Source organism: Equus asinus, chromosome 9, assembly GCF_041296235.1.
Source record: "Equus asinus isolate D_3611 breed Donkey chromosome 9, EquAss-T2T_v2, whole genome shotgun sequence".
In the NCBI taxonomy this organism is placed as follows: Eukaryota; Metazoa; Chordata; class Mammalia; order Perissodactyla; family Equidae; genus Equus; species Equus asinus.
In genome coordinates, this window is record NC_091798.1 from 77331842 (window position 1) to 77342594 (window position 10753).

At 40.6% G+C, this 10753-nt stretch overlaps 1 protein-coding gene across 7 annotated transcripts in view; it reads left to right on the forward strand.

The window, feature by feature from the left end:
* The window catches only part of KIAA0825 (KIAA0825 ortholog), a 373989-nt gene extending 368519 nt beyond the window's left edge, over positions 1–5470 (forward strand). For all 7 annotated transcript variants that reach the window (XM_070517755.1, XM_070517756.1, XM_070517754.1 and 4 more), the window contains one exon: positions 1693–5470. In XM_070517755.1, the coding sequence (XP_070373856.1) occupies positions 1693–1810 (118 nt within the window). In that variant the 3' untranslated portion in view covers positions 1811–5470. The remainder of the gene's footprint in view (positions 1–1692) is intronic.
* The last annotated feature ends 5283 nt before the right edge of the window (positions 5471–10753 follow it).

The window sequence follows — 10753 nt, forward strand, 5'->3', positions numbered from 1 at the left end:
AAGAAATGTAAATTAAACCCAGGTCTAATCTCTCAGATGGTCTCCCCTAATTCTCCACTCTTCTCTTCCCTCTTGTGTTATACATGCCACCTCCCCGGGCTGGCCGGGGCATGTTGAACACAGTGCTCCAACAAGGAAAGCTGTGTGGGAACCAGGATCCTACTAGCAGGCTTCTAAGGAAATGCAGTGCCCGTGCTTTCTTTTCAGCGCTCAAACAAAACCAGAAAAATCTCACCCCAAACTTGGTATGCTTTCCTCATGTCTGACAGGCTGTTTGTTATCCAGGAGTTCTGACTATAATGAAATAGGGGGCTTCTGGAAGACGTTCAGCGAACAGCTACTTGTTTGTGGTTAGAAATCCTATCCCCTTGAAGCCCTTACAACAGAGGGTTTTTTAGGATGTATCAACATTGGTTTTAAAATCCTTTTGTGACAGCGTATCAGGGTGGATGGCTTAGGGGTTGGCAGAAATAGGAGTGAGGAAAAGAGAGGAAATCTATGCAGACAATTCCCTGTTGGAGTGCTGGACCAGTCTGGGGAGGTGGCACATTTGAGAGACGAAGAAGAGAAGAAAGGATTAACTGTACTTGGGTTATTGTGATAATATTGACTTTGCAAGATTATATACATATATAGTTCCATATTCTAACATTTTGTTCTATATCTCCCAATCACCCAGAATTAGAAAGTGTTGACTCTTTTCCTTAAGCAAATGCTATATGGAACCTTGCTTAACAATTGGCTACTTTTCTTGGGTGATATAACTTGATTACTTCAAATCTGATCTTATTTCTGGGAATGGACTGATCTGTCTTTAAGGTATATTCGATTTAGCTTGATATTCTTCTTGCTGCTAAAGTCTTCCTGGCAAACCTGTCTGCAACTGAAAGCCACTGCTATGTTGACCAGTGAGGGAAAAATACTATGAAAATTATCTGCATATTACTTGCTAATTCTAGATTTTATTTATATGCACGTATATCTAGATAGGTGGTCCACTGGTTAATATTCGACACTTTCCTACCTCAGCCTGGGTTTGCTTCCTGGTCAGGGACCCACACCACTGGTGTGTTGGTTGTCAAACTGTGGCAGCTGCATGTTTTTCGGATGCTGAAATCTACGCCACCCGTGTGTCACATACCATCAGTGCCACCGATGGTAGACAGGTTTCAGCGCAGCTTCTAGACTAAGACAAACCAGGAAGAAGGACCTGGCAACCCAGTTCTGAAAAAATTGGCCCCAAAAACCCTATGACTAGCAGTGGAGCATATCACAATGCCCGGAAAGCGAGAGGATGGCACAGAAAGACTGGGCAGGGCTCTGCTCTGCTGTACCCAGGGTCGTCAAGAGTCAATTGGAATCGACTCAAGGGCACTTACAACAACAGTATCCTAATAAGCCTTATGAATTTTTATAATCTAGAAATACAGAAACCTCATTTAAAACAATACTTTAAAACTTTATCCTGGAGTGGAGCTGGCTTGCACTACCTTCCTCTCCCATTCTCCTGGCCCGCTCTGCAGGAGCAGTGCCAGTGAATTGTGTTGCTCGAGAGGCAGTCAGCACAAGAATAAACAAGGAGAAACACACGCCTCAATAAACCAGCGACTACACATACTCAAGCCTTGAATAACTGAGTGTTGACAGTAGTTTGGAAGTTAAAAAAACACTAAAATGTAATTTTTCTTTTAGGTGGGAACTGAGGAAGGATGAAAGACTAGAAGAGGATGAAAAAGCAATGCTGGAACATTTAAAACGAATTTGCACCATCCAGAACTCTTCTGCCTCAGATAACACAGAGGAACAGTAATCTGCAGAAAACAGCAACAGCTTTATTTTAGGAAATAATCACATGTAATGAAGTAGGATTTTTACTATAGTCAGAATGAACCTCAGATGTGCTGTGAGGCATGAAACCAATGACTGAGTAATCTCTGAACTGAAAAGGAATACAGCACATAAAGAATAAAGTGCTACATATTTTTTCTTTTAAAAATAATTTCGAATGTTTTTCTTTCCTCAATATTTCTCTGTATATGGTATAACTGCTGCCATCTCGTGTTCCCTTTGAATTATTTTTTTTTCTTCTTTCAGTCTTGAAGTATCTATGACAACAAGCAAAATGTTCAGAAATCTTTTCCCTAAGGATTTTTAAATACAACATTTGGATGTTAAGTTGAATGGACTCACATAGCCCCCTGAGGGTCATCTGAAAATTTCAATGTAATTGTGTTGGTGTAGCCTAAGTCCAGGTCTTAATTGCTTTTAATACCCACCGTTGTACCAGCTTCCTCTCCCATACCCTCTTCCTCATCCAATTTATCTTAATCATAGCCACAAAAAACAGTCTCCTGAAGTATAACTTTAATCATATCCCTGCTATAGTGGTTTTTCAAATATCAGATTCAAACTTCCAATCGTATGCTTTCAGAACCTATACCCAATGGCTCCATGTTCAGGCAACTGCCCATCATCCTGTTGGCTCAAGCCACATGCCTGCCATTTTTCCCAACCAGAAACCATCTTTCTCCCAAAATTATGTTCAGAACTCACTCAAGCAATCTCTGTTCCACAGCTCTTTATTCCACAGTTTCTGCTACTTCTCTTATTTCCATTACATTGATACACACAGACACTAAGGAAACGGAATGTGTTCCAGTGTCCTCTGTGCCAAGGAAAGTAATATTTATTACATCCTTCCTATCACTGCCTGATAATAGATTATAAAGACCTTGAAGGCCTTGCAGTATAATATTGTGTCCCTTTATAACTATAGTCTCTCCAAATACCTACTGTAGTTATTCATCTACTGGGCAGTTAATGAACACAGTTGTTTGAAGGGCTGTCATTGAAAGAAGACAACAAAGACAATTAGAATATTGAGCAATCTATAGGAAATCTGCGAGAAGCTTTGTATAATGAACTATTTTAAACCATATGATGTCAAACATCGTGGTTTCTGATGTTCTCAGATTGTCCATGTTCCTACATTCTGTGATTTTTATAAAATACATGTAGACTACATGATTTCCAAAGGAAAGTACTCATGCATTTTTCAAAGAGTAAAAGCTTGGAGAGGAGAGCCCACCTTAGAAAATCTCTTGCATTATTTCTTTACATAAAAACCATCAATGTCCAGGTAGCCAGCTGCCTGCCAAATAACATATTTTATTTTTAAAGAATATACTTTAGTTAGCCAGTATAATCATGAACCAAGTGTTTTAAGACATGGTTGAAATAATTTCTAAAAATTCTATGCAGACCATTTAAAAAACTGTAAGAGGGGGCCAGCCCCACAGCCAAGTGGTTAAAGTTCCACACACTTCGCTTTGGCAGTCTGTGTTCGATCCTGGGTGCGGACCTACTCCACTTATCAGCCATGCTGTGGAGGCAGCCAGCATACAAAGTAGAGGAAGACTGGTACAGAGGTTAGCTCGGGCCTAATCTTCCTCAAACAACAACAACAACAAACTGTAAAAAATTTTTATGAGAATTGGACTCTCCATCTAATCTAACCTATAAAATTACATAGCATTCAATATAAGGCAACAGTTGACTTTATTCCTTCAGCTTAGTGATGATCTATGTGCTAAATCTGCATAAATATGTTGTATTAGAATAGACACTAAAATAGAAAGTCAAAATAAAAATAAATTGATCCAATAAACTAAATGAAATTAGTTATAGGATTTCACATTTGGGTTCTTTGTCTTCTAAAATATTTAAAGTTCATCTTTTAACATTATTTTTTATTGAATCTGTGCATTTCTAAATTAATCCTGGGAAGTGATTTAATTCCTCCAGAAAAAATTCTCTATGGATCTGTTTGGAAAGGAAAGAAATATAGTAAGGGAAGAATGGAATGAGTTGGAATGAGAGAAAAGTAGAAAAGAGAGAAGAGCTTGCAGAATTCTCTTCTACACTTGCTCAGTGAAATTACTATAGCCATAAGTGCAATAAAATTTATAGTTGGGAATGCTAAATGACAAGTCATTGATTTATCAGATCATTTTGACTTTATGCTAGATATGTTTTTAAAGTATGATAAGAAGTGGTATTTCAAAACGGTTATTCTTTCTCACCTTTATTTTGCATTTGTATAAGTTAACAACAGGAATGAAACCTAATACTTCATAACTCCCCATATGCTTATTATAAAAATATTATCTTTGTGTAAAATATTATCTTCCTTCTGTGTTATGTTTAACCATATTTTTATTTCATTATAAAGAGGTATCTATTTTATCATTGATTTAGCAGTTACTATGTGGAAATAGTGTGAATTAATTTTTAATTAAATATAGATGATAATGTATATTTCAGATATTTTACATTTTTGTCATGTCTGCCAAACGCTGTTCTGGAACTACCAACCAGGAAATGGGCAAAATAAATCACTTGTTTTGTCTACTAATATGTGCTTACTCAAAATGCCCTATTATCCCACTTCATATATTCCTAAGTCAAAGAAAGCTTCAGTTGGTTTATAATTAGCATTTCTTACTATAAAAAAAATTTTTTTTTGAGGAAGATTAGCCCTGAGCTAACTACTGCCAATCCTCCTCTTTTTGCTGAGGAAGACTGGCCCTGAGCTAACATCCATGCCCATCTTCCTCTACTTTATACGTGGGATGCCTACCACAGCATGGTTTTTGATAAGTGGTGTCATGTCCTCACCCGGGATCCAAACCGGCGAACCCCGGGCCGCCGAGAAGCAGAATGTGCGCACTTAACTGCTGCGCCACTGTGTCGGCCCCTCAAAGATTTTTTAATGCTTTTCATTATACTTGAAACATTTCATAACAAAAAACATTAAAAAGCTGTATTCAACCTTAAAAAGGAAGGAAATCCTGTCACATGCTACAACGTGGATGAATTTTGAGGACATTATGCTGAGTGAAGTAAGACAATCACAAAAAGACAAATACTGTATGAACCCACATATATGAGGTATCTGAAGTGGTCAAATTCATAAAAACAAAGTAGAATGGTGGTTACTTGGGACGAAGAGGAGGGGAAAAGAGAAGTTGTTTAATAGGTATAGAGTTTTGGTTTTACAAGATGAAAAAGTTCCGGAGATCTGTTTCACAACAATGTGAGTGTAATTAACACTACTGAACTATATACTTGAAACAGTTAAGATGGTAGATTTTATGTTATGTTTTTTACCACAATAAAAAATGCTGTAGGTTGAATCTTCATTGATAAATATTCCTAACACGAGGCCTGAAAGCTCTTAAATTTTGAGGGGGAACTATGAGACCAGTATATTCAGCATCAGCTGTTATTCCACACAATGATAAAAACTACCTGCTTTGCCTTTGAGAAATGTTTTCAACAGGACCATCAGTAAAGCAGTAAGCTCTTGTTTCTGTAGAATTTAAAGAATCCAAAACTTTGTAAAAACCCTTTTCCCTTCAAAATAATGTAATAATTATTTGCATGAATAAAAATCTGTCTTAGTTACTTATTGCTGTATAACAATAATACCAGAACTTGGCAGCTTAAAACAAGACACATTATTACTATCTCGTAGTCTCTGCATGTCAAATGTCTGGCAGTGATTTAGCAGGGTTCTCTGCTTAGAATCTCACAAGGCTGCAATGAAGCTGTAGCCAGAGCTGTGGTCTCATCTGAGGCTCAGTGAGGAAGGATCCACTTCCAAGCTCACATGGTTGTTGACAACATTCATTACCTTGCAGGCTATCAGACACAGGGCCTCTGTTTCTAGCCACATGAGTCTTCGCAAAATGCCCCTTGCTTCCTCAAAGTCAGCAAGGGACAGACAGTCTCCTTGAAAGATCAGTGTTACAATCGTATGGAACATAATCGCATGTATTTAATCATGCACATTCCATCACCTTTAGTAAATTCTAGTGGTTAAAAGCAAGTCATTCATTCCACCCATGCTTGAGGGGAAAGGGTCACAGAATAGCATGAATGTCAGGTGGTGGAGATGTTGGGAGCCATTCTGGAGTCTGTCCACAAGTTGGAATTTAGACCTTGAAGTATCCTATATGGGGGGAACCATGTAGGAAAGTGGAAGCAGAGCTGGACTAGGAATAAGAAGATCTGGGAGTTAGTGTTAGTTGCCATTTATCAACCAGCTACTATAAGCCAGGCTCTGTGCCAGATTCTTTGTAAGTAGCTAAGATGCACAGTAAGTTTCCATTTCAAGATGGCAACATAGGAAGATCCTGAACTCACATCCTCCCTCAGCCATCCTCCCTACAGCCATATATGGAACAATTTCCTCTGAAATAAAAGCCTAAAAACTAGCAGAGCCATGACTACACATTGGGCAAAAGAGAAAAAAAAAAAAAAAACCACATCAAAGTGGATAGAAGAGGCTGAGAAAGAATCTCACATTCAAACCTACCCCTGGCACAGCAACCCACCATCAGAAGGGAACTCAAAACCCAGAGCTTCTCCCTGAGGAGTTAAGGGGTGGAATGCCACATCATGCACCCCAGCTTTTAAGGCCTCCACCTGAGGGAGGGGCCGCCAAAACATCTAGCTTTGAAGACCAACAGTGCTCTGTCCAAGAGACCCACAAGGCCATAGAAATCTGAGAGATGGCTCTTAAAGGTTCGCGTACTTGGACTCACTCGTCCCAGGGCTAGGTGCAGAAGCAGCTCATCCCATCCACACTTTATGTGAAAGAGGCTCATTTGCTAACCTTAAAGCATCGGTCTGAGGGGCAAGCATCTAACGCAACACAAATCTGTGGGCCTGCTAGAATACTCCCGGGGATGGAGGCTGGAGGGTGCTATCTTTTTTGTTGTTTCCTCAAACCCTAGGCCTCCCCAAAAGGGCACCATCTTTATGCTCTCCCTCTGCCTCTCTCCAGCCTGCAGGTGACATCTTTCTTTTCTTTCCAGTGGGTGCCACCTTTACAATCCCCCTCTTCCTCGCTCCAGCCAGTGGGCACCATTTGTACACCCTCCCTCTGCCACACTCCAAAGTGCAGTATCTCCTGGAGGGGAACTTTTGCATGCCTCTGCTGCCCCAGTTTTTGTGGCTGCCACCTAGGGGACACCTCTTAATCACCTGGCTCAGGAGGCTGGGGGCTTGCATTCCTGGGTCCTATGGGACAACAATTGGAGCAACAGTTCTTGGCAAACAACCGCTCCAGAGCACTGCACAGACAGTAGAGAGAAACACACTCCCAGTCTTTCTGGGAAAGGGGCCTGTCTGCTTGACCAGGAGCTTTGGCCTGAGAGGAAGGCTTCTGGTTGGGCACACATTGAGAGGCCTATGGAGGGGCTCTCAGGGAATGGAAGCTGGTGGAAGCAACCTGTGCTCTCCTTCTGTCTCACTCCAGCTCACTGATGTCTCTGAGAAAGGAGTTTATGCCAGTGTCTGATGCCCTGATATTTGTGGCTGCTGCTGTGGGACACTTGTACATCACCTGGCTCTGGTGGCCAAAGATGCATACGGTCGTGGATCCCTCAGGACCATAACCAATGGAGAAAGAATTCTTAAACAGCTATGACTCCCAGGGCACAGAAAGAGGCAACAGACCCAGAAGCTCAATCTTTCTGTCAAAGAGACTTATTGGTTTATCATCTCAGCTGCGGCACGAGGGGCAGGTTCCTAATTAAACACACACCTCAGGGCTGACTATAATCCTTCCCAGAAACCTCAGAGGACAGGTGCTATCTTCCCGCTCTCCTGCTGCTGCACTCAAGAGCACCAGTATCTCTCAGAGGGGAGCTTTTCAACACCTCTGGTGACTTGGTTTTTACTTCTAGTGCTCCAGTCTTTGGGGCTGCTGCCTAGAGGATGTCTCTAGATTGCCTGGCTCTGGTGGCCAAGGGGGCCTGTGCTCCTGGGTCCCATGGGACTGTAACATTCAAAAAGACAGTTCTTGGTAGGCTACCAGACACTACACAGGCAGTAAACTGAAACACAACCCAATGTTTCTGCAAAAGAGGCCTATTTGCTTGTCTTGGAGCTTCAGCCTGAGGGGTGGGCTTCAGGTTTGGCACACATCTAGAGGCTTGTGGAGGTGCTCTCAGGGAACATAGGCTGAGGGACACCATCTTTGAGGTCTCCCTCTGCCTTGTTGCAGCTTGCTGGTATCTCCCAGAAAGGAGCTTATGCACTTGTCTGGAGCCCTGATTTTTGCAACTGCTGCCAAAGGGAAACCTCCAGATCACTAGGCTCTGGTGGCCAGCGGGGCTCATGCTTGTAGTTTCACAGGACTGTGTGTATTTGAGTACATTAAAAGCTGGTGCCTCAGGGTCTTGTTTCCAATCAAACTGAATCTAGGTGTTGACTGAGATCCTCCCCTTTGGGACACTGACAGGTCTTGGCACATTTTCAACTACTGGGAGCTATTAAAAATAAAATAGGCTGCTTGGACAATCACAAAGATTTGAGAGACAAACAAGAGCTAGGGAAAGGTTGAATGATAAGGTTCATCTCCTACACAAGGCCACCCCTTCAAGATGGGGAGAAGTGGCTGTTTCATCTAATGCATAGAAACCAACACAGAGAGTCAAACAAAATGAAGAAATGAAAGAATATGTTCCAAAGGAAAGAACAAGATAAAGCCTGAGAAAAGAACATGAATGAAACAGAGATAAGTAATTTACCTGATAAAGAGTTAAAACTAATGATCATAGGGGCCGGCCCAGTGGTGTAATGGTAAAGTTCACACATTCCACTTCAATGGCCTGGGGTTCACAGGTTTGGATCCTGGGCATGGACCCACCCACTGCTCATCAAACTATGTTGTTGTGGCGTCCCACATACAAAATAGAAGAAGATTGGCACAGATGGTAGCTCAGTGACAATCTCCTTCCAGCAAAAAGATGAAGATTGGCAACAGAGGTTAGCTCAGGACCAATCTTGCTCACCAAAACAAAGTAATGATCAGAAAGATGCTCACTGAACTCAGGAGAAGAATGGATGAATACAATGAGAATGTCAGCAAAGAGATACAAAATATAAGAATGTACCAAACAGAAGTCACAGAGCTGAAGAATACAATAACTGGCTGAAAAATACACCAGAGGGATTCAACAACAGACTAGATAAAGAAGAAAAAAGGATCAGTGAACTGAAAGATGGGTCAGTGAAACTCACCCAATCAGAGCAGTAAAAAGAAAACAGAAGGCAAAAAGTGAAGATAGCTTAAGGGACATATGGGACAGCATCAAGCTAACATTCTTGTTACAGGGATCCCAGAAGGAAGAGAGAGAGAGAAAGGGGAAGAAAACTTATTTGAAGAAATAATGAAGGGTCAGCCCCATGGCCAAGTGGTTAAGTTCACATGCTCTGCTTCAGTGGCCCAGGGTTTTGCCTGTTTGGATCCTGGACATGGACATGGCACCACTCATCAGGCCATGCTGAGGCGGTGTCCCACATAGCACAACCAGAGGCACTCACAACTAAAATATACAACTATGTACTGGGGGTGGGGGTTGGGTAGGAGGAGAAGAAGAAGGAGGAGGAAGAGGAGGAGGAGGGAAAGGGGAAGAGGAAGAAGAAGAAGAGGAAGAGGAAGAGGAAGAAGGGGAAGAAGTGGAGGAGGAGGAGGATTGGCAACAGCTTTTAGCTCAGGTGCCAATCTTTAAAAAAAAAAAAGAAAGAAAGAAAGAATGGCTAAAAACTTCCCCAATCTAGGGAAAGAAACAGACATCCAGGTCCAGGAAGTGCAGAGAGTTCCAAATAAGAGGAACTCAAAGAGATCCACACCCAGACACAGTATAATTAAAATGTGAGAAGTTAAAGACGAGGAGAGAATCTTAAAAGCAGCAAGAGAAAAACACCTGGTTACATATTAGGGAATCCCATAAGACTATGAGCAGATTTTCAGCAGAAACTTTGCAGACCATAAGGGAGTGGCATGAGATATCCAAAGTGATGAAAGAAAAAAACTTCCAACCAAGAATACTCTATCAGGCAAAGTTATCATTCAGAATTGAAGGAGAGATAAAGTTTTCTATATAAGTAAAATCTAAAAGAGTTCATCACCACTAAACCAGCCTTACAAGTAACATTAAAGGGACTTCCTTAAGTTGAAAAGAAAGGGCACTAATAAGTAACAAAAAACACATGAAAGTATAAAACTCACTAGGAATGGTAAATATATAGTAAAAGTAGTGGATTAACCAGTTATAAAGCTAGTATAAAGGTTAAAAGACAAAAGAATAAAATAAATAACTATAGTAATTAGTTAAGGGATAGACAAGATAAAAAGACATAAAATGTGACATTGAAAACATGTAATGTGGGGAGGGATTAAAAATATAGAGATTTAGAATGATTTCAAACTTATGTTGTTATTAACTTAAAACAGATTGTTATAATTGTAAGTTGCTATATGTAAGGCTATTGGGAAACACAAAGTAAAAACCTACAGCAGATATACAAAAGACCAAGAGTAAGGAATAGAAGCATACCACTAAAGAAAGTCATTAAGCCACAAAGGAAGAGAGCAAAATAAGAAGAGAACAGAAATCAACTACAAAACAGCTAGAAAACAAATAACAAAGTGGCAATAAGTACATACCTATTAATAATGACTTTAAATGTAAATGAGCTAAATTCTCCAATCAAAAGACATAAAGAAACTGAATTAATAAAAAACAAGACTCATCTATATGCTACCTACGAGAGACTCACTTCAGATATAAGGACAAACACAGACTGAAAGTGAAGGGATGCAAATAGAAACCAGAAGAAAGCTAGGGTAGCTATACTTACATCAGACAACATAGGCTTTAAAACAAAGACTGTAATA